Source organism: Chiloscyllium plagiosum, unplaced genomic scaffold (genome assembly GCF_037043375.1).
Source record: "Chiloscyllium plagiosum isolate Xiang-an unplaced genomic scaffold, Cpla_swu_hap1 HiC_scaffold_7, whole genome shotgun sequence".
NCBI lineage: Eukaryota > Metazoa > Chordata > Chondrichthyes > Orectolobiformes > Hemiscylliidae > Chiloscyllium > Chiloscyllium plagiosum.
The window spans coordinates 39545123-39569847 of NW_028270145.1; the positions used below are offsets into that span (position 1 = coordinate 39545123).

General features: G+C 41.1%; 1 protein-coding gene across 1 annotated transcript in view; it reads right to left on the reverse strand.

Annotated features, from left to right (window-relative positions):
- Window positions 1-24725, reverse strand: part of lancl1 (LanC antibiotic synthetase component C-like 1 (bacterial)) — a 44989-nt gene that overhangs the window by 10319 nt on the left and 9945 nt on the right. The window contains exons 2-8 of the mRNA XM_087988955.1: window positions 23637-23754; window positions 16148-16355; window positions 12987-13134; window positions 9667-9810; window positions 6694-6876; window positions 4373-4549; window positions 3197-3269 (exon numbers count right to left, since the gene is read on the reverse strand). Coding sequence (XP_087845081.1) covers window positions 3197-3269; window positions 4373-4549; window positions 6694-6876; window positions 9667-9810; window positions 12987-13134; window positions 16148-16355; window positions 23637-23754 — 1051 coding nt within the window. The remainder of the gene's footprint in view (window positions 1-3196; window positions 3270-4372; window positions 4550-6693; window positions 6877-9666; window positions 9811-12986; window positions 13135-16147; window positions 16356-23636; window positions 23755-24725) is intronic.

Genomic DNA, 24725 nt, shown 5'->3' on the forward strand with positions numbered 1-24725 from the left:
CACTGTGCTATTTCATGCTCAATGGAGGGAGCAGCTCTGTGACACGACCTAGAGGTTGCTCCACGTCCCAAGGGCCTTGCATAACAGAAACCACTAACAATGTGCCATTCATGCAAAAGTCACCATGACCTGACTGAACCCCTGCTGCATTTGGTCATTATGTCATTTGGCTCTGGCCCCACCTGCTAACCAAAGCAGTGAAAGAAATGCAGTGGGAAGTGGAAGCAGCATAAATTAAAAGATGACACTGAGCCGCAGAAAGAGATAATTAGGTCAATGATCAAAAGTGTGGTCAAACTGTAGGATGATGTAGAATCTTAAAAGAGGAAAGACTGCTGCAGAGGTTTAGGGAGGCAGTTTCCAGAGCATAATGCACAGGAAGTTGAAGCACGATTGCTGGTGATGAAATGATTAAAGCCAAGAATCTCCCATGACGAGAATTGGAAGAATACGTACAGCTCAGAGAGTTGTGGGTCTGGTTGAATTTATGGTGAGAAAGAGAGGCTGGGTGTTGGCTGGATTCAAAATCAAGAATGAGGGTTTGTAAATTTAAAGTGAGGCATTATTTACACCAGGAGTAAAGTCGGTCAGTGATCATAGGAGTGTTTACTGTGGAGCAAGACACACTTCCAGCAAGATGATGGCAGAGTAGCACTATCCACCCGGAGCTCTTCTGCTCCACCTATTCTCTCTTTTTTTTCTTCTCTCTCATTTTAGCAGTCTGAGAACTGTGCAACCTCCCTTGGTCAGCTGAGTGCTGGTGCGGAGCGGACTGGAGGCGTGGAGCAGAGTGCGACTGTTATTGGACTGGGGTCTGGCACAGGCAGTCAGATCACATGCTCGCTATGCTGCTGCATATGTAATATCAATCTGAAATTCTTTTCTGGACTGTAACGTCAATCCTTCAACTCTGTTATGAATATCTTACTTCTAACTTATTTTTTAGACACTGCAAGTAATGCTACTATCTTTCCTTTTATTCCTCTTTTGTATGCAAGATTTGTACCTAGGTACTTAAACTTAAGGTGGTGCCATTAGAGGAAGCCATTGTCAAAACATTTCACTGTACTCTTGTATTTCTGTGTTGGAGTACATGTGACAATAAAAGATATTCTATTCTATTCTATTCTATTCTATTCTATTCTATTCCATGGGACCCAGGTGGTAGAACTGGACCCATGAAACCTCTGTCTGATCATGTAGCATTGTTGAAAGCTTTCAAAATATAGATATTTCAAAATAGAAGACAGGCAACCTATCAAGCAATCTAGACAAGTTCCAAATGCATTTAAGAGCAATTTTTAATGTTCTGTATTTGTTCAAACAAAATTAAAGAAACAAAAAGGGCATGGATCATGACTTCAGCATACAAAAGCAAAATACAGAGTAAAACAGAGGTGAGATAACGCGGGTTTAGAGATGTATTGGATGCATGGTCATGTTGGAGTCAGGTTTACACATGGTCTAGTTTGGCCTCAAGTAATTGCTTGGATAGGGATGGAATTGGATAGGGAGCAGGGGCTCTAGCTGGAGCCAAACATCGTGGCATCAATTTGAGTACTTAACTTAAAAGCAGCTTTCTACTAAAGACAGTGGAGGGGTTGAGAGACGCATTCGTGAGATAGAAATGAGTGTCAATGTACAGTGAAAACAGTCATTTTTTTAGGATAATGTCAGTGAGCGGAAACAAATAATTGAGAAACTTTGCATATGGTTCCCTGACTGTGATCATAGAGATGAGAATGCAACTAAATAAGGACAATCCCCAACAGCTGGATAACAGTGATAAGGTGAGGGCTCTTATGATACTATGATAGTGGCACTTGCTCTGGACCAACAGGCCTTGGTTTAAGTCCAATCTGCCCCAGAGGTATGGAACAACATCATTTAACAAGTTGTTCTGAAAATATCTAACTGTGATGAGGTGTTGGAGGAGAATGTTTTAATTGACTATGTCAAGGCTATAGTGACGGAGGAGCAGGATAATCGACGTTTCGGACCAGAGCCCTTTTTCAGGAATGAGGCTGATGAAGGGCTCCAGCCCGAAACGTCGATTTTCCTGCTCCTCAGATGATGCCTGACCAGCTGTGCTTTTCAGCAACACACTCTCAACTCTGATTTCCAGCTCACTCTCTCCTATGTCAAGGCTGCAGGCAGATCGAGTTGGACAAAGAGTAAGTCATAGAGTCCATAGAGATTTAAAGCAGGAAACAGACTTTTCGGTCCAATTCATCCATGCCGACCAGATATCCTAAATTTATCCAGTCCTATTTGCCAGCACTTGGCCCATATCTCTCTAAACTCTTCCTACTATATACTCATCTAAATGCTTTTTAAATGTTGTAGTTGTACCAGGCTCCACCACTTCTTCTGAAGGGTTAACCTTTGTCACAGTTACTCAGAAATCTGGCAACTTTGAGAAAGAGATGTTTTGTACTGCAAGTAGGAAGTTTAAACTTTGGATGGCTGGTCTTGCTCTGCTCAGAACCCATTGCACCATACCCTATTTCAGCGGGGCATGGTGGCCAGAATTGAGAAGACTTGGCCTTTATGCTGGTTTTAACACGGATTTGATTAGGACTTTTCATGGGAGGTGTATGGTCTTTTCAATGAGCACTTGAAGTAAATCACAATAAGATTCACTCTCTTCCCATGACACAGCTCAGCACACTCCACATAATAGTCACTCTCCAACACTGGGAGAAAGTGAGGACTGCAGATGCTGGAGACCAGAGTTGAAAAATGTGGTGCTGGAAAAACACAGCAGGCCAGGCAGCATCCGAGGAGCAGGAGAATCGACGTTTCGGGCATAAGCCCTTCAGGAATCCAACACTCCAACACTGCTCAGTATATCCAGATAATGTTCACCCCTGGCACTGCTCAGCACATTTCAGACAATGTTGACCCCTATTCCTAACACTGTTATACTACTCTGTTCCTGATGCATGTTATTAGGTGATGGTGGAGAAGACAGGGAAGAGGGTTGTGCACTAGGTTTGTCTGGACTTTTTGTCACTCTTGTTTGCATTCACATTTCAACAGCACCAGTCTCCAGCTTATTAATAACAGAATGCCAAAACATTGAGTATTATGAAGTATTCGAATTTGATGTCTTAATTATTACTCCTATAATGAGCAAAGTGGTACAGAAAAAGTTCTACCTTTAAAATAATAAGTGACTTTAAATGTCAATTACCTTCAAAGAGAGAAAAGGGACTATCTGGTGTTCTACAGCCATGTTTTCCATAATCAAAACACCATTCTGCAAACTGAAAGCCAAAAATCATTAGCAACAATTAATCCAACTTTACAGCTCTATGCATTTGTTAGCTTTAACATGCCCATTGTTTGAATGATAACTAACAGAGACATCACACTCATCTACTAACCCTTGGATTTAGTTATCAATTCTTTAAAGATTAGGACATGGTGATTTTCTAAAACTGATCTCTTACTACCCAAGCACCAGCTTTCTCTAATTGCCAACATTCGTTACAAAAACTGCAGAACTTTTCTGGCAATTCACACAATGTCTAGCATCTGCAGAGCTACCATTAGAGGATACAGGATGTTGTGCTGCATAGAGGATGTTGTGCTGCATAGAGAATGTTGTGCTGCCCTAATTCACCTCGATTATAGTCATCTACTCAAACTTCACTACTTTATGCTCAGGCAAATTCCAAACCTGCAACCCCTACCATCTATAAAGACGAGGGCGGAAGATGGATGGGAACACCTCCACCTGCATGTTTCCCTTCAAGCTACTCACCATTCTGACTTGGAAGTACAGCACCTTTTCTTCCATCAATGGGTAAAAATCCTGGAACTCTCTCCCTACGGTAAATGGGGGTGTTCTTACAACAAATGGACTGCAGCTCACCACCACCACCTTCTCAAGGACGATTCAACATTGGGGTAATAGATTGCAGTTTGGCCAAAGATGTCCACATCTTGTGAATCAATATAAGTTTCAGTCTAGATTAATTAATTGATCTACTTTTAGAACAGGCTACATGACATTTTCATTGGTTAACCTTTTTGCATCAGAGGATTTCTTCCCAATTGATGTGCTCTATGATTGCTGGAGACATCAGGTAACCCGATCTCATCCTCTATCACTGGCACCAGGAGGCTCAAGGCACTTGAAAGTGTTTACTTGCCCCTTCCACCAGTGGAAAAGACATGTTAGCCTCCACTGCAAATAGACTCATTGTCATGGTTTCCCGTTGCACTCCAAAAATCAGACTAAATGCCATCACCTGACAGCAAGTGAAGAATAAGATCTTCCAGATCATTTTGGCAAAACAACGGTACTGGATTGAACTCATATTCAGAGGGTTTTTCTACCAAATAAGGAAACTGTATCAAATACCTTGCAAGCTCTGTACAAATACTTCTTGTCTCCAGTAAGATTGTACATAGCCAGGAATCCATAAGCATTGCCAGCAGGTCCATGGCACAGTCCATATCCTTTCTTTAACAGCCCTCTGTGCCAAATCACTTCTGCGCAATCATAAGCATCTTGTAGATATCGTTCTTCTTTGAAAATCTATTTGCAAACATAAAGAGGAGTTTATAAGAATATCACGTGGTAGTATCATACAATTATGCTGCAGGAAATGAGGCATTTCTGTTCCTTTAATGTTCCTCACTTTCCTCGAGATATTTGGGTGCTCTACCTCAGTGAAAAATGTTGAAAGGGAAATGTATGGTTGAGGAGCAAAAGGTGGAATGAGCAAGCTCTGTCTGTGCCTGTTGCTCTATGATGTGAGCAGAGATTTTTAATTATACGACATTAGTCAGTATGTGACCTGCTGACCAACAAAACCAGGCATCATCTGCTGTCTCGGATGACAGTCCCAATCCTGGATGCTTTTGCACCTCACCTCGTTTTACTGGCAGATGCCAATGTCAGTGAATGTAGAGCATGGTTGCCTCCAAAACAGGTAACATTTGCAACATTGATATTGGTTGCTGAACTCAATCATTCTGTGATCCCATTTATCTTTCAAGTCCAGGTGGTCCATAGTCAAAGTGCAAGCTAACGGTGCTCTAGTGTTTTTGTGAGTTAGCAAATTACCAATGCTACCGTCCCCACTATTCTTGCTGCAGAACAGCGGTTAAACATGCTTGGTCCAGTTAAGAAACAAAATGCCATTCTTCACCTCCTTTTCCACTTTCTTTGACCCTCTTGCTTGCTGCTTTCCTCCCCAAACTTCTCCTTTACCCACGGTCCTCCCTCTTTCCCTCACCCCCTGGTCTTCCAGTGTGCTGCTTCCCTCCCCGATACTCTCACTCATCCTCTTCAGGACCCTATGTAGCAGTGATGAGTTGTCAGAAAGAAAGCAGCAAACATTGGGAAAGTGGTGAGCAGGAGGGATAGCAAACAGGACAAATGGAGAGAGGCGGCTAGCAGGAGGAACCAGGGAAGGAAGCAGCATGAGGGTCAGCACAGGTGGAAATTTGGAAGCGAGAAATTATTTACATTTGAAAGGGTCAATACTGCAAGTTAGTCATTAACACTTGTTAAGAGGATTTTTGGGCCAGTTAGGTTCAAGATAGATTTTTACATGTAAAAGTTACGTATTTTATTCAACGTTTCTCAGTGGAAAGTGATTTTCAAGCTTGCTGTTTTTCAAGAACATATTTTTTGACTCCTTTCAATTCATCTTCTAACTTCCAGTTCAAATAAATCACATTAGTTATACAATGTCTGCTGTTTGTACTTCTCCAGATCAAAGAGATTCTTGGTGAGCCCACACTAGCTTCTTTCTACTGCCTCAATGTAGTTCCTCGATCTATTCTCTCTTCTTTATCTTCAGAATCACAGTACTGTTTGGTACAGAAGGAGGCCATTCGGCCATTGTATCTGCATCAGTTCTCCAAATGAATATGGTGATTTAGTACCAGTCTCCAGCCTTTTCTCCACATCCTTGCACATTATTTCTATTCACAGAGTCATTCAATGTTCTTTTGAATGCCTGAATCTATCGCCACCACACTTCCAGGCAGTGTATTCAAAACCAGAGGATGTGGTGAAAAGGCGGGAAACCGATACTAATTCACGATACTTATTTGGAGAGCTGACTGTGAGTAAAGTCTTTTTTTTCACCCTGCACTTGTTTCATCTGTTCATTCTTGATCTTTTCACAACTGGGAACAGTTTCATTCATTTATTCTATTCAGTACCTAATAATTTTGGAAACTTTGATCACAATTCTTTATAGCCTTCTCCTCTCTGGGAGAACAGTCCCAATTTCTTCAACCTATTCTCATAACCAGAGCCATTCTTGGAAAACTTTTCTGCACACACTCTATTATGTTCACAACCTCCCTACAGTGTGGCACCCAAACTGTACATAATATTCTACATGAGGTCTTACCAGAGCATTACACAAATTCAACATCACCTTTGTGTTCTCTTACTCTATGCCCCTATTAATAAGGCAAATGTCTGCTTTTACTTACTGCTCTCTCCATCTGTCCTACACCTTCACTGATCTGAGCACATGTATACCCAGGTTCTACCCCACTGTCTATCCAGTATGCCTCACACTTCTACACTGCTATACACACACACACACACACACACACACACACACACACACACACACACACACACACACACACACACACACACACACACACACACACACACACACACACACACACACACACACACACACACAGTACCTTATAAGCCTGTATGAGCATGTAAATCACGCCAGGTGACCCATGACACCAGTGAACTAGGTTATCCCTGGATTCACCAATACATGGAGGATAATTTCCTGATGAAAACTTGAGCTGGCAAACGTAGTCCACACTGGGTTTCACCAGCTTGACAACTGTGTCTTGGTCAACTCCAAGTTCTGGCTAAAGAAGAAAACAAAAGAGAAAATTCTGTTGCCAAAATGACTTGCAAGATTAAAAACTGAATGTCAGCATGTACAATTCTGGACACCAGCAAATTGGATGGTTTAATTTGACCCTGCTTAATAATTAAGTAAACGGTTACCAGGATAAATTTAAACAGGGATAACTCTTTCCAACAATCTCTTGAATTTTTCTAAGGAAGTAACTCGCCAAAAGCATGACAGAAATTGCCCAGACACAGCAAATCTTGAACATCCAAGACACATTAGCCAAAATTTCATGTGTGAAGCAAATAGACTTTGGCTGCAAGTTATGAGTTAGTTGGAAAACAGAGGAGAACTTATGTCCAGGCAGAAACAGTACCAACTTCAGTGTAGTGACACAATGGTATACAGCTGGGAGGATGTTGTGCTGGGAGTCCTCATCATTGACATTGGCCCTCATGAGGTCTCACGTCATCTGGTCAAACATGGGCAAGGAAATCTCCTGCTATTACTATGTATTGTCCTCCCATGGTTGATCAGTGCTCCTCAGTGTTGAACTCAGCTTGGAGGAAGCACTAAGGGTGGCAGGATGTCAACTTTCATTACCAAATGCTGGTCCAGTCCTAGCAGACCTAGCTGCTCAATTGTGTATGAGGCAGGAGCTAAGTAAACCAACAAGAAGGAAAAACATCCTCACCAATCAGCCAGCTGCTAACACATCTGTCCATGACAGTATGGGTAAGAGTGACCACTATACAGGCCTTATGGAGTCAAAGTTGTATATTCACACTGATAATATCCTCCATTGAGTTATGTGGCACTATTACCATGCTAAATGGGTCAGACTTTGAACAGATCAAGCAACTCAAGATTCTGTGGGCCATTGACAGCCACAGACTTGTACTCCAGCACAATCTGCAACTGCACGACCTGGTACATTCCCTACTCTACTGATATTATTAAACTAGATTAACCCTGGCGCAATGTTGAGTGTAGGAGGGCATGCCAGGAGCAGTATCAGGCATATCTAAAATTGAAGTGTCAACCTGGTGAAGATAGGAAACAGGGTTACTTGCGTAACAAACAGCATAAACAAGTGTTAGACAAGGCCAAGTGATTAGTCCAAGCTCTGCAGTCCTGCCATATCCAATCATGAATAGCAATAGACAAATAACAAATCACTGGTGGCGGTGGTCCCACAAACATTCCCATCCTCAAAAATGCAGGCCTCCAGCATCTTAGATGCCAGTCTTTAGGCACTTCGTGTGATATCAAGAAATGGTTGGAGGCACAGCATACTGCAAAGACTATTCAGTTCTAACAATATTCCGGCAACAATACTGAAGACTCGTGTTCCAGAACTTGCTACATCAACTTGACAATGTGGAAAATCGTCCAGATAAACCCTGTGCACAAAAATCGGGGCAAATCCAACCCGTCCAATTGCCGCCCCCATCAGTCTACTCTTGATCATCAGTAAATTGATGGAAGGAATCATCAACTGTGCTATCAAACTATCAGCGATAACTTGTTCACTGAAGCCCAGTTCTGGTTCTACCAGGGCTAGTCAACTCCTGACCACATGACGGCTTTGTTTCAAACATAGACAAAAGAGCTGAATTCCAGAGGTAGGAAGAGAGTGGCTCCTCTGACATCAAAGTAGCATTTGACCGAGTATGGGCATCAAGGAACCCATACAAAACTGGGGTCAATTGAAATCAGAGGGAAAACTCTCCAGCGGTTGTAGTCAAACCTGGCACATAGGAAGACGATTCTGGCTGTTAGGGGTCAGTCATTTCAGTTGCAGGACATCCTTCAAGAGTTCCTCAGGATAGTGGCCAAGCCCCAACTATCTTCAGCTGCTTCAATCACTTCCTCTCCATTATAAAGTGAGAAGTGGGGATATTCGCTGATGTTCAGCATCATTTGCAATTCCTCAGATACATGTACAAAAAGGCCTGGACAATAACCAGGTTTGGACTAATGTATAGCAAGCAACTATCAAGCCACAAACATGCTAGGCAATGCCTATCTCAAACAAGAGAGAGTCTAACCATTGCCTCTTGACACTTATTGACATTATCGTTGCTGAATACCCACTATCAACATCTTGGGGATACCATTGACCAGAATTGCACTGGATAATTACACTGACTATAAGAGCAGGTTAGACGTTAGGAATCTGACAGCGATTAACTCACCTGCAAGTTCCCCTCCAAGTCACTCACCATCCTGATTTGGAAATATATCACCATTCCTTCACTGCCGCTAGGTCAAAATCCTGGAACTCCCTGCCTAATGTCATTGTGCGCCTAACGACAGGACAAGACTGCAGCAGTAAGTGAAGGCAACTCATTATCACCTTTCTCAAGGATGGATAATAAATACAGGTCCAGCCTGTGAAACCCACATCCTATGAATAAACTTTCAAAAAATCTAGAAATCCTGCTTTTTTAGTCATTCTTCTTAAAGTTAAATGTGCTAAATAAATAGTTGTTTCTACTGCTACTAAAGAAAACCTGGGGAGATTTACTTCGTTTCTGGGTGACAGTCAGTCGACCACAAATTGGGATTCTTGATTGGTTCATTAAAGTTTTAGATGGTTGGTAACCCTGGGTTTCATTTCCAGCATACTACTCCAGTGCGCTCTGACAGGGTTTACTACTTGCAATTTGTCGTTGAATGGCAGGCTAGAATATTTACATTAGAGATAGCTTGTACTGTATTGTCACATTTGGCTAAAAAGGAGAATAAACACAGAACCACATTTTCGGCTTCACCAGAAGACAAAGATTTATATATTTACCTGCATCAGGAAATAATAGATTCCAGCTAAGCCATGAGCTGCTCCAACGTAATACTCCTGGTACCACTCATACATCAATGGACTTTTGGAGACACGTTTTCTGCTGCTTAACTTTTCACCAGAACTTATGACTGCATCACAAATCTGAAAGACAGAAGAAAAAACAATCACAGATTAGTGCAAAGAATACAAGTGATCAAGTAAAACATTGGGAAACATATCAGACAGAGGCTATTATTCACCTTCCATTGGTGATCTGGAGAAAAACTGGCAACATTTGGTCAAGGAAACAGCTTCCTTTAGATGGAGCATTAGATATCCATCAGGTGTCCTTCCACAGTATGTTCCATACATCTTGTTTTGTTTTGGTAGTTGATTCAGGTAATAGCCCACTGGAAACTATTCTTATCAACATTTCAGTTCAGTACTTTTGTTTAAATTCCACACGCCTCACCCCCACAAACTTTCTCTGTAATATCCAACTCTGTGATCAGCTGCCTCTGATCTCTTTTGCAGCCCTCCCGCACCTTTGTACCACCCGTGGCAAAAACGTCAGCCTTATCCATCTAAACGCTGATGAGATCAGCTGCGATTGAATTAACAGGCAGAGCAAGATTGAGGACTCAATGGCCTTCAGCTACTGTTTCATAGGTTCATAATCTGCATGCAATTTCTTCCTTCAGCCTGCCTTTTTAGGACCCTCCTTGTAATCATAGAAATCCACAACATAGAAAAAGTTCCTTGATCCATTGCATCTGTGCTATTCAAAAACAAGCACCAACATATTCTAATCCCATTTTCCAGCCCTTGGCCCAGACCCTTGACTGCCTTGACATCACAACTGCACATCTAAATACTTCTGGAATGTTTACGTTGGTTTATGCTTCGACATTACAAGCAGTGAGTTCCAGATTCCCAAAACCATCTGGGTGAAAAAGTCTTTTCTCACATCTCCTCAAAACCTCCTGCCCTCAATGCCCTTGCCATTGATTCCCCCCACCAAGGGGGAAACGTTCTTTCCTATTCTTATTTCCTATGCTAGAGTCACAGAGTAATACAGCATGGAAATACACCCTTTGGCCCGAACTGGTCCATGGTGCCCACTCAGCTAATTGCAACTGCCCACATTTGGTCCATATCCCTCGAAGCCCTTCCCATCTATGTACCTATCTAAATGTTTCTTAAATGGTGCTATTGTACCGGTCTCATCCACTTTCTCTTGCAGCCCATACTATGTATGCACTACTCCTTGCGTCAAGACGTTGCCCCTCAGGTCCTTCAGAGGTTGGAATCCGCAAGACATTTTAGTCGCATATAATGAGTGTTTGAAAAGCCAAGCATTCAAGGCTGTGGGAAAATTGCTGAAAAATGGGATTTGAGTAGATGGATAGTTGATCACTGGTACGGACACGATTGGCCAAAAGGTCTCTTCCCATCTGTAAAAATTCTATGGCTCTCTAAGCCTCTAATTTGACTATATATGCTCTGCCTGCCAGACTATCCTGGTTTTTCTTTTATATTTATCTTTGCATCACTACTGTGTATCTCATTCCCCTGTCAAATTAGTTCAAACCCCATCAACAGCGATAGTGTTGAGAAAATAGTGTGATAAATTACCTGTGGAATAGGATAACAAGCACAAGCTGGAGCTAGAGGTGGCGGAAGTGAGAATTGCCAACATCTGCCTTCTGAATATTGGTCTTCATCTTGGGAGTTTGGTGTTGCTGGCTAGGCTTGCATTCCTGATCCATAACAAAATGGGAAATTGCTGGAAAAGCTCAGCAGGTCTGGCAGTATCTGTGGAGAGAAATCAGAATTAACGTTTCAGTTGAGTGACCCTTCCGCAGAACAGTGCTGAGGAAGGGTCACTCAACTGAAACATTAAGTCTGATTTCTGTTCCAGCAAGTTCTATTTTGGTTTCTGATTTACAGTATCCACAGTTCTTTCAATTTTTATTACTGATCCATAATTGCCCTGACCATCGGGTGGTGAGCTGCCTTCTTGAACTGCTGCAGTCCCAGCGCTGCACACCCTGGTGCTGCCTGGGTATTAAGGATATTGTCCAACGGTAATGAATTAGAGAGGGAATGGAATTTCCAATCAGGATGTAGGTGAACTGGTAGAGGTGAGTGTCAGTATCCATTTTAAATATCAGCAATCTTCTTTTCAACTATTACTTTTAACTTATTTGATATTCTGGCAACTTGATTGTTCATCATAGTTTTGGTATAGTTTGTTTATTGGTAAACATGAATGCAAGTACTTATTAAGCACTGTGGCCACAACATCCAGACAAGAAAACATTTCTCCCAACTAAACTATGCTCTTATTACACACTCTGTTCCTTAATCATTGACTGGAATTCTCCCCCGGTAGCTGTCTCAGGATGAAGTAGACTCTTTGTCTCACCAAGATCCATCTGGTCTTCAAAAGGAGATTGAACACATCTGCACGTTTTTCATAAGACCGTCTATCTTTACCGGATCAGACTTGAGTTCTTCCACTACTGAATCCTTCATCAATGCTTTTGATAAACTCTAGACTCAACCAGTTTGTCACACATCTGGCCAGACACCACCTTCCACCTTCTGTGAGCCCAAAGGTCATCTAAACTTTCGCTACCCACTTTCTTAACTTGCACCAAGCTCCAGTTACCTATCACTGTTTAGAGACTTATAGGTTAAACACCATCTGGATTTTTAAAATTATAATTTCAGCCTCCCCTCTTGCAATCTCTCTAACATCCTCCAGCATCATGAACTTCAAGATGTCTGCACATTTCTAAGTACTTGCTGAAATCCATATTTGGCAGATTATAAAACAATCAAACTTTTAAACATCTATGGCCACAGGACAACAAATCTTCTCGTTTCTGTCAACAAACCTTCATGTATTTGGTATATAAGTTGATTTTTAATATCCAAAGGTTGGAGAACTGATAAATCTTCAGAAAAATATATCCAAGAAATATTGTCCAAACAATTGTTAGCCAAGAAAATTTTCAATTGAAGATTTTCAAACAGGTTATTATTGACCATCCATTACTTTGCAGAACAACGAATGAGGAATGCTTTATCAGCACTTCATCACAACAAAGAGAAGGTAACAATTTAAATAGCATTTAGAACATTAGACTTCAGATAAAAGCTAGATGCTTTTGCATTTATTAGTGGGCATTGTATGTTGAAATGAACTTGGGTATGTAACACCAGAAAACAATGGTTACAGGGATTCAATTTTTAGAAATCTTATGGGGAAGGCAGAGATTTTTTTTAACTTTTACATTTTTTACATTTAAATAAAAACAGAAAGACACTACCTGTTTCATGTACTGCAATGATATCTTTTCAGTACCAAACTGATCATTAACAAATGATAATGCATATAGATAGCCCATCCGCCCATAGAGCATTTCATCTGGCAGTCTTGAATTCAGCTTCACTACAGATTGATGTAGTTGGAGAAGCCTGTAAGAAATATATTGTAAAACGTAAAATATTTGCAAAATGAATTTGAAAACATTATGAATATTTGAATTATAAATGCAAAATCAAAAACACTACTCCTCCTTTTGCTCTTCTTGTAAGCATGATAAGGACATTCTTTAACTATATATTCCATATTTCTTTCTAAAATTGTTGCTTTTTCCACAGAATCCCTACAGTGCAAACACAGGCCATTTGGCTCAACTGACCATCCAAAGAATATCCCACGCAGACCCATCCCCCTACTCTATCCCTGCATTTCACAAGGCTAGATGATTCAAATGCACAACACAAGCACATACAAATTTTGAAAGCAGGGAGGTAAAGTCATGTTTCTTTCTTAAAATTTGAAAGCATGAGAATAAAATGCCTTCCCCTTGGCTTAATGATGATGAGGAATGGGATCCTTGCCCAATAATGCTCTGGACGCGGAGGCCAGTTGAAGCAACTGTACAATTATGAAATACCTTAGATTTGTTTGTGGGATAGAGTCAAAGTCCAATGTTTGTTTGTTTCTTCATATGTTACTAAACATAATCAAATTGCTTTAGGGACTATGCATGTAAATAAAGATATTTTATGAATAAAGTATAGTTTTGAAATTTTAAAAAAACTCAATTTCTTCTCCAGGTGAAAACCACAAACTCAGCAAACGACTCTGTTCACTCTGCATAATAACCTTTTCAAGTTCAGAGGAACTCACTGCTGCACTCTATAAGGTGATCTACTCTCTGTAAACTCAGACAAGGGAATTTTTTTATTTATTGGTGGACCTTATATATTGAGAGTTGGGGGAGTGTGAAGGAACTACTTTTGACTGAGAATGATCCATTACTCTTTGCTCTAACAGGGCTAATGGTAGATTGTTCCAAATTGTACATGACCAAAAGAGCAATGACTGAGCAGGTAGTGTGTAGAAGACTGAAGGTAATGATGTTTCTCAGAAACCAAAGCCAGTTTTGACCCTTCATTAAATTAGAAAATTTTGAACCAATCACATGGCATCCCTGCTATGAAAGATTAACCAAACCTACGCAACAGTTGTAACTGAACAGTCAACTTGTGCAGAGATCAAAATAAGTTTCTTTTAAAATTCCAGCCTTTAATTCATCAAAACCAATTCAGTGTGTACACTGGGTTAATATATAAACAACTTCCAATATAGACACAAGAACAAACAGATAATGGCGACGTCTAGAATGATCGTTACAATTGTTCACCATGGTCTCCACCAAAAAAAGAAACATTTTCATTATATTTCACTACAGTACAGTTCTCTTAAAATAAGTAGGACATTCCTGAGTAAATACATTAAAAAATAAAGTCTAGTCAGAGTACTCTCCACAAAATATATTTTGCTAATGCAAATATTTATCACACTCAGAAGATTTTGTGATGACAAAAGTTATTCTAAGTACTCCTGCAGCTTCAAACCCAGCCCGGGGAAGTTCTCAGGAGCAGCCAGATCAAGTCCATTATGTGTGCAGAACAAACTTTGGTAGCTGTTTGGGAGCAAGTCTTTTACTCACCCTGTCTATTAAGTCAAGGTTCCAACGAAGACATTTACCTAAAGCACATTTCTCTCACAAAGGAGAAAGAACAACTTCCATTTAAATTGAGCTCATTGTATATAATATAGGGAGCATTTTCTCTGGAACTGTGTAGGAGGAACATCAAACAAAATGTAGTATTGAGTCACAAGTGGAGATATCAGAACATATGGCCAATGCTTGGTTAAAAATGTAGGTTTTAAGGAGCACCTACAATGAGGGAATAGAAGTGGAGAACTATACTTTGGGAATTACAACAATTAGCGTCAAAACAGTTGAAGGCATAGTTGTCTAACATTGTACTGAAGAAATTGAGGGGGATAAATTTGAAAACAAGGATAATAATTTTAAAAAAACATTTCCAGATCAGAAGCCAAGCTGAACACAGGTGTTGCTGCTTGAGATTTGTTGTGGATTAGGATACAGAAACAAAGTTTGGGCTGAGTTAAAGTTTACAGAGGGTAAAGGATGGGAAACCTAGAGCCGAGGTAGATGAAGACCAATGCTGAAGCAATAAAGTGCAAAGGCAAGAGGCCAGAACTGGAGCATCACAGAGATTTTCAAGCCAATTCTGTATCCAATTTGCCAGGTCCCTCTGGATTCCATGAAATCTAACCTTCCAGAGTAGCCTGCCATGTGGAACCTTATCAAAGGCCTTTCTGAAATCCATTTTTGCTACTTCTACTGACCTGCCCTCGTCAACCATCCTGGTCACTTCAGCAAAGAACTCTAACAAATTTGTGAGTCATGATGTGCCACTGACAAAGTCATGCTGACTACTCCTAATCAAACCGTGTCTTTCCAAATGCATGTAGATCTTACCTCTCAGAATCTTCTCAAGTAACTTACTTGTCACAAATGTTAGCTTTACCAGTCTACAGTTTCCAGGTTTTTTTTTGCACCCAGTCTTGAATACTACAATATTCACTACCCTCCAGTCTTCCGGGACCTCACTTGAGGGTAACGATGATGCAAAAATATCAGCCAGGACACCCACAATTTCTTCTCTAGCCTCTTGCAGTGTTCTTGCACATATCTAATCAGGACCAGGAGACTTATCCACCTTCAGACATTCTAATACATCCAACACTTCTTTCCTGTAATATGGACTGTCCCCAAGATATCACCACTAACTTCCCCAAGTTGCCAAGTCTTCATGTCTTTCTACACAGTAAACACAGAGGATAAATATTCATTGAGGACCTCATTCGTCTCCTGCGGTTCTACACATACATATAGGACAAGAGTTCGAGGACAGGACGATCTTAGAGATTGGGCAAAGGAGGGCTTTGAAGAGATTTCAACCTGCAGATGACGATTTTAAACCTACAATATTTGAATACTGACAGTGGTGCAAATAAAGATAGAATAGGGTTTGTGAGGCTAGAGAGATAACCCACTCCCACAAAATCAACGTATAATTAGGGCAAGTTGATTTTACTTACTGATTGATATAAGTGTCTGATTCTTGAGTTCGCTGCAGCTTATGATGCACGACTGCAGCTATAGCCAGCGGGCCTGCATCACCACACAGGAAAGTGACTACACGCCCAGTGAGACATTTCAGACTCTTATTGATGTACTGTAGAGCTTTCTGCAGGAAGGACTGATCTCCATAAATATTGTGTAGATGCAGATAAAGTAAAGCAATCCCTGATAGAAAACAAATGCATGGTTACAGACAAGTGATACTGTTGGCTGAGCTGGTGAAAGACAGGGGTCAGGAACCTTTTTTTTAATAAAGTAACTATAAAGTTGTTTCAGATCACCCTTAATAACTTCTGTAAAGACAAAAGATCTCGTTTGCATCAGATCATACTCCCTTGGCCACCAACAAGATCACTCGCTCCAAGCAAGACTTGCGTGATGTACTAAAAGACAAAAATCTGTGAAGCTGCTGCAGTGTGGACATATCATCAATCCAGATTGACTGGAAATATTTGGAGCTGCGTTACTCCTTTTTTGTTTTTATGACTTGGCTATTCGTGAAATGCACTTACTGGGCCATCTTGGAATTACTATTTTTAAAATTACATATTTATATGTTGTCTTCATGACCAGCACAAAGTTCATTGCATTTCACAATCAATAAATCACTTTTTAAAGTGAAGTCACCCTTGTTAAGACAGCAAAAGTAGTAACCAGTTTATACACAGCAAGCTCCCAGAAACTGCAATATGATCTTGGGTAGATTTTCTTGTTGGGTTGATTGATAAGCAAATGTAAGACATTAGGAATAACCTCACTGCTCTTGCTATGTCTTGTGTGTATGTGTGCACGCAAGTGTGTGGGGGGGCGGTATGGAGGCAAACTGGTCTTTTATTTCATATGCCATTGAACAGTGCAGCACTGCACTGCTGTAGTAGTCTTGACTTTTTGCATAACTACTTGAACCTGAGACTCAGGTGAGAATACTAACAACTGAACCATGGCTGAAACTTACAGTTTTAAATGATTATAACTTTAATGTCGTGCCATAAAGGAAAAGTTATGGCCTGCCGGAGTAGGTCAGCTGGAAGTTTGCAATCTGGAAGGTCATTCAATTGCTGTTATTTGTATTAATTGAGAATGTAATTGAGAATGTAATTAATTGAGAATGCAATGAGCTGTAATTTGAAGACTGGAACACAGAACCTGTACAAGATGGGTGGTCAAATTGTTGTACTTCTACTTACCACTGAAAGCTATTCCTTAATAGCTGCTTGTGCTTGCAGCTCCTTCTGTCAGGTGATCTGCTATCTCAGTTTGCCACATTCATCTGCAGTGCACCATCCTCACACAGCCACTGCAGTTCACCTGCCCTGCATTATCCTCACATCCTCTGCAGCCCACCTGCCCTTGCACACACATATCCACTGGAGTTTGCCAGCAATCTCTCTTTGAGGAGAAAATGAGGTCTGCAGATGCTGAAGATCAGAGCTGAAAATGTGTTGCTGGAAAAGCGCAGCAGGTCAGGCAGCATCCAGGGAACAGGAGAATCGATGTTTCGGGCATAAGCCCATTCCTGAAGAAGTGCTTATGCCCAAAACATCGATTCTCCTGTTCCCTGGATGCTGCCTGACCTGCTGCGCTTTTCCAGCAACACATTTTCAGCAGCAATCTCTCTTTGACATGTATCATCCGACTAGGTCAGCTTTTATGCAGGATTTATATTTGAAAAACCTCTGTTGGCAGTGCATTGGCCACTGAGTCAAGTGTTCATGGATTCAAGGCAGATTCTTCAGTCCGGACTAACATTCGTACTGCACATTTTTGGAATGAAGTGTTATCTTTAAGATATAGCATAGAAGATGCCCACCAAGTCAGTGCTGACCAATGTACACTTTCGCACTTCCCAGTACTTGGCTCATAGCCTTGAATGTTATGACATTTCAAGTGGTCATCCACATATTTTTTTAAATAGTAAAGAGATGTTGTGGCTCTACAGCCATTCCAGGTAGTGCATTTCAGACACCCATGACTCTCTGGTGAAAATCTCTTTCCTCAAAAAGCCTCCAAATCTCCTGCCCTTAACCTTGAAATTAAGTCCCTTTGTAGTTGACCAACTAAGGGGAACAGTTGCTTTATATTAACCCAGTCCACGGCCCTCATAATCTTAGACACCTCAATTACGACCTCAATCAGCCTTCTCTGCTCTGAAACTCGAGCTGATTCAATCTCTCTTCAGTAACTGCTAAAATGTCGATCCCAGACAGCATCCTGTTGAATATCTTCTGCATCCCTTGCAGTTCAATTCCATCCTTCCTATAGTAATGGCAACTAGATTTTACCATCATCTATCTTACTGCTACTTTTGAGACCATTTTAGAGGCATTGAAATCTACAGCACAGAGAAAAGCTCTTCAGCCTATCATATCCACACCAGTCAAAAGCAACAATCTTAATCTAATCCCATTTTCCAGCATTTGGTCCATAGCCCTTGCATACCTTGGCATCACACATGTACATTTAAATAGTTCTTAAGCATTATGTGGGTTTATGCCTCTACCACCCTTACAGGCAGTGAGATTTCCTTCTCAAATTGGTTACTGGCAATTGGAACTGCCATGTCTCCCAACAATTACAAATAATCAAACTGAAAGTAAAACTTGCTTAAATAACAGAGTTTGTTGAATTCTGTTTTCCAGCTGTTTCTGTAGATGTTTTATGCTTTTACTAAAAGATTTAGTCAAGGAGTCATCATGTTATTACAACAATTATGGTCAGAAAGGATACTCAGTTGATAGGGCAAAGGGTTGGGTTAAAGTGTGCCTCTTTCAATGTGTCAGGAATAAGAATGATGAACTTACAGCATGGATCAGTACTTGGAATTACGATGCTGTGGCCATAATGGATACATGGACTTCACAGGGTCAGGAATGGTTGCTAGATGTTCCAGGGTTTAGATCTTTTAGAAAGAACAGGGAGCGGGTAAAGGAGGAGGGGAGTAGCATTGTTAATGAGAGAGTGCATCACAGCTGCAGAAAAGGAGGTAGTTGAGGAAGGCTTGTTTACTAAGTCAGTATGGGCGGAAGTCAGTAACAGGAAAGGAGCAGTCACTTTATTGAGTATTTTCTATCGACCCCCCAATAGCAGCAGAGAGATGAAAGAACAGTTTCGACAGCAGATCTTGGAAAGGTGCAGATGTAAGAGGTGTCGTTATGGGTGACTTCAACTTCCCCAATATTGATTGGAATGTCATTAGTGCACATGGTCTAGATGGAGTCAATTTGTCAGTATGTCCAGAAAGGATCCTTAACATGGAGATAAGCCGATTGGGGGAGGCCATTTTGGATTTGGTGCTAAGCAACAAGCCAGGCCAGGTATCAGATCTCTCAGTGGGAGAGCATTTTGATAACAGTGACCACAATTGCCTCACCTTTACCAAAGCCATGGAGAAGGATATGAACAGAGAGTGTGAGAAAGGTATTTAACTGGAGGAGGGGAAATTATACTGCTATCAGACAGGAGCTGTGGAGTATAAATTGAGGACAACTGTTTATGGGAAATGCACAAAAGAAATGTGGAGGCTGTTTAAGGAGCAATTGTTGCGAGCGTCGGGTAACTTTGTCCCACAAGACAGGCAAAGAATGGTAAAGTGAAGGAGCCTTGGAAGACAAGAGCAGAGGAGCTTCTCATCAAGAGGAACAAGGAAGCTTACTTAAAGTTGAGGAAGCAAGGATCTGGCACAGCTTTAGAGGATAGGTAATAATTCAAAAATGGACTGTGGAGAGTTTGAAGGGGGCACAAAAAAGTCTTGGCAGGAAGGATTAGGGAAAACCCAAAGGCGTTCTACACTTATGTGAGGAATAAAAGGATGGTCAGAGAGAGGGTAAGGCCAGTCAGGGATAGTTGAGTGAACTTGTGCCTGGAGTCTGAAGAGGTAGGGGAGGCCCTAAATGATTTTTTTGCTTCAGTATTCACTGGAGAGAGGGACCTTGTTGATAGTGAGCACACTATGGACCAGGTTAATAGGCTTGAACAGATTGATATTAAGGAAGTCGATGTGCTGGAAATTCTGGGAAGCATCAAGAGAAATGTGGCACGGTGGCACAGTGGTTAGCACTGTTGCCTCACAGCGCCAGAGACCCGGGTTCAATTCCCACCTCAGGCGACTGACTGTGTGGAGTTTGCACGTTCTCCCTGTGTCTGCGTGGGTTTCCTCCGGGTGCTCCGGTTTCCTCCCACAGTCCAAAGGTGTGCAGGTCAGGTGAGTTGGCCATGCTAAATTGCCCGTAGTGTTAGGTAAGGGGTAAATGTAGGGGTATGGGTGGGTTGTGCTTCGGCGGGTCGGCGTGGACTTGTTGGGCCGAAGGGCCTGTTTCCACACTGTAATGTAATCTAATCTAGATACATCTCCAGTGCTGCACCAGTAAAATCCAAGGTTACTACGGGAAGCAAGGAATGAGATTGCTGCGCCTCTGGCGATGATCTTTGCATCCTCACTCTCCACGGGAGTAGTACCAGATGATTGGAGGGAGGCGAATGCTGCTCTTTTGTTCAAGAAAGGGAATAGGGAAATCCCTGGGAACTACAGACCAGTCAGTCTTACTTCTGTGGTAAGCAAGGTACTGGAAAGGATTCTGAGAAATTAGATTTATGACTATTTGGAAAAACATAGTTTGACTAGAGATAGTCGGCATGGCTTTGAGAAGGGCAGGTCATGCCTCTCAAGCCTTATTGAGTTCTTTGAGGATGTGACGAGACAAGATGACAAAGGTCGAATAGTGAATGTGGTGTATATAGATTTCAATAATGCATTTGATAAAGTTCCCCACAGGAGGCTCATTCAGAACGTTTGGAGGTACACAAGGAAATTTGGCTGTCTCGATATGAAATTGGCTGGCCGAAAGAAGACAGCGAGTAGTAGTGGATTGAAAGTATTCTGCCTGGAGGTTGGTAACCAGTGGTGTCCTGCAGGGATCAGTTCCTGGGCTCTTCATAGTTTTTATAAAAGACTTGGATGAGGAAGTGGAAGGGTAGTTAGTAAGTTGGCCGACGACACAAAGGTGTTGTAGATAGTGTTGAGGGCTGTTGCAGGCTACAACAGGATGCAAAACTGGGCTGAGAAGAGGCAGATGGAGTTCAACCTCGACAAATGCAGAGTGATTCATTTTGGAAGGTCCAATTTGAATGCCTAATACAGGGTTAACGACAGAATTCTTGGCAGTGTGGAGGAACTGCGGGATCTTGGGGCCCACGTACGTAGACCTCTCAGAGTTGCCACCCAAGTTGATAAGGTTGTTAAAAAGGCGTTAAAAAGGTGTTTTGGCTTTCATTAACAGGAGGACTGAATTTAAGAGCTGCAAGGTTTTGCTGCAGCTCTATAAAACCGTCGTTCGACTACACTTGGAATATTTATCCAGTTCTGGTCACCTCATTAAAGGAAGGATGTAGATGCTTTAGAGAGAGTGCAGAGGAGATTCACCAGTGTGCTGCCTGGATTGGAGGACTTGTCTTATGAAGAGAGGTTGAGTGAGCTAGGGCTTTCATACTGGAGAGAAGGAGGAAGAGAGGTGACTTTATAGAGGTGTACAATGTAATGAAAGGCATAAATACAGTAGATAGCCAGAGACTTTTCCCCAGGGCAGAAATGGGTGTCAAGAGGGATCATAATTTTAAGGTGATTGGAAGAAGGTATAGTGGAGATGTCAGAGATAGATTTACGCAGAGAGTGGTGAGTTCGTGAAATACACTGTCAGAGACATTGGGCACATTTAAGCAACTGCTGGACAAGCACATGGACGACAGTAAATTGAGGGGTATGTGGGCTAGGTTGATCTTCGATTAAGATAAATGCTCGGCACAACATAGTGCGCTGAAGGGCCTGTACTGTGCTGTACTGTTCTATGTTCTATTACATCCTGTGAAATAATAAGCACAGAACTGCTGAGCGATTAAAACATCAGTGAAATTAATTCATTCAGTGTTTCTGTGTGTAACTGAACTTGAACAAGTTTGCTGATAACAAACAATTTCTAATCTAGAATATAGGAAATTAAATTGGCACAGTAAGTAATTTTAACCTGTATACTCAAAGTCACTTCTCTGAAGGCTGTTACTCTAGTGCATTACCAGTTTAGTCAATGGCCATTGATTAACATCATCACAAAGCAATTTCAAGGTTATCAGAAATGCAGGTTATGCAATAAGGACAAATCAGGGGCCATCCTGCCACAACCGTTGAGGTTATCTGAAATCTACTGCATATATAAATGACCAAAACAGTTAACAACACCAAACTAGACTGCACCTTCCAACATGTTCTATCAAGTCTCATCAAATCTCAGTCCCATCACTCCTACTGCCCTTACACAGATAATAAAAACAATTCCCAAAATCAGCAACTCCTGTAAAACACCTACGCAACAGCAACTTAGGTCAAGCTACATTTCTGTGTTCCTAAACAAATATATTTCATCTAAAAATCAATTCTGGAAAATTTGCACGATCAAGCTGAATTCTGCACACAGCATTCTGATGACGTTCATCAATGTCTAATTTTCCCTTGTGTTCTTTAGAGCCAGCCCACATGCCTTTATTTCCTCATATTTTCTCTTGTTTTGTTGTGTCAAATGTTCTCTCATGTTATACAAATATTAATTCTTCATAGGTCAGAATTGACAGATCTCAGTGTGGCATTATCAGCACACATCTCAATCCCTGTTTCAGTCATTTTCTCAAATTCTACATTGCTTTAATCTACCTTCAGTCAGAACCATAACCAGACACTTGCTTACATTATTTTATACTGTTTGGTTGAAAATATCTTTTCTCCTCACGTAGTTCTGGAGTCAAAACCCATAATACACAAAACTATCAGGGTTATAAGGCAAGGGCAATCAGGTGTGTTCACCAGGTTACCCAAAACTTGGGTTTCAGAAAGCAGTAAGAAGAAAACAATGGAGGTGGGAAGGGCTTTTGAAGGATTTAAAGCCCTGAGTAAAGAAGAGTGAGAGATAGTGACATTCCTGAAGAAGGGCTAATGCCTGAAACGTCGATTCTCCTGTTCCCTAGATGCTGCCTGACCTGCTGCGCTTTTCCAGCAACACATTTCCATCTCTGATCTCCAGCATCTGCAGACCTCACTTTCTCCTGAGAGATAGTGACAGTACAGCAAGACTTAATTTTAACAAAGTGAGGGAGCACAGAGGAGGATGAGTATATAAATCAACTACAAAATATTTTTTGCAGTGATTGGTATGGCCTGAATTACTTTTCATTTCGTGAATCCGCTGAGTGCGTGAAGACTCTATTTGTACAAATTTTTACCAAATAGAAAGATCAAACTTGTCACCTTAGTTTTATTCTCAATCAGAAAATGTTTAATTGTTATCTGGATGGCCTCAAACAAGCAATTTTCAGTATTCAAATATACAAGCTGTAACCATGATAGTTTATGGGTGCACAGAAATTATTTCTAATTGCTTCTTAGTTTTGCAATGCTAAGAGTACCTGCCCATCCAGTGTAGCTGGTGCAGTCTGTTTCATCGCCCTTTATCAACCCATTTTCCATCTGCTGCAATAATTCACTGATCTTGCTCTGCAGTTGTTGAATGAAGTCACTGGTTAACTAAAAAAAATTTTAAAAGTTAGCTGTTCCTCCATTTTTAGCCACAATCAATAGAAATAAAAACACACATAGAACCTATGCACACAATTCTCAGCTCCTGCCGCCTTTTGCACATTCACAACATCAGTGACTATTTTCAGTTCGTGGACAACGACATAATATAAGTATACTATCATCAATCAACATTCTCTTGAGGACAGTTTGTTGTAAGTTTGCTGGCTGAGCTGGTACATTTGTTCTCAGACGTTTCGTTACCATGATAGGTAACATCAGTGATATCCCGGTGAAGCGTTGGTGTTCCGTCCCGCTTGCTATCTATCTGTCTGAGAATAGTACCAGTGTATGAATTAAAATATTAATTTACCTCAAACTATTTATAAGATACAAATGTGTATAGAAGCATCAAGTGAAAGTGACAAGTCAACCTTACAAGTTAAAAATAACTGAAGTTGAAAATGTGTTGCTGGAAAAGCGCAGCAGGTCAGGCAGCATCCAAGGAGCAGGAGAATCGACGTTTCGGGCATGAGCCCTTCTTCAGGATAATAATTGAATACAGATCACACACCAGTACAGTCCTTTCTGTGATTAGGTGTGTTTCGTCAACACGAATTGGCTGTGACGCGATTGGTGAATGCTGTTTGTGAAACATGAACTTTCGCATATGTGCATTAACTATTACCCGATTCCATCCCTAACTTGTTAATTGTACTTTTATTGCACGATTTTTATATAGTGCAAGATCGTACAAGAACACAACTACCGCTTTACAGCAGAAAGGACTGTACTCTGAATGCCAGAAACCACATATTTCAGAACATGAGGCATCCTTGCTGACTTATTGGAGGGATTTCACAGAGATCATTGCTAACTATATTTTTTAAAGAACATGCAACTTTGAGCCAACTTCAACTTCAATTTTTATCATTCCATTTCTACCCCTCCAACTAATTCTACACTAATAATTTTAAAAA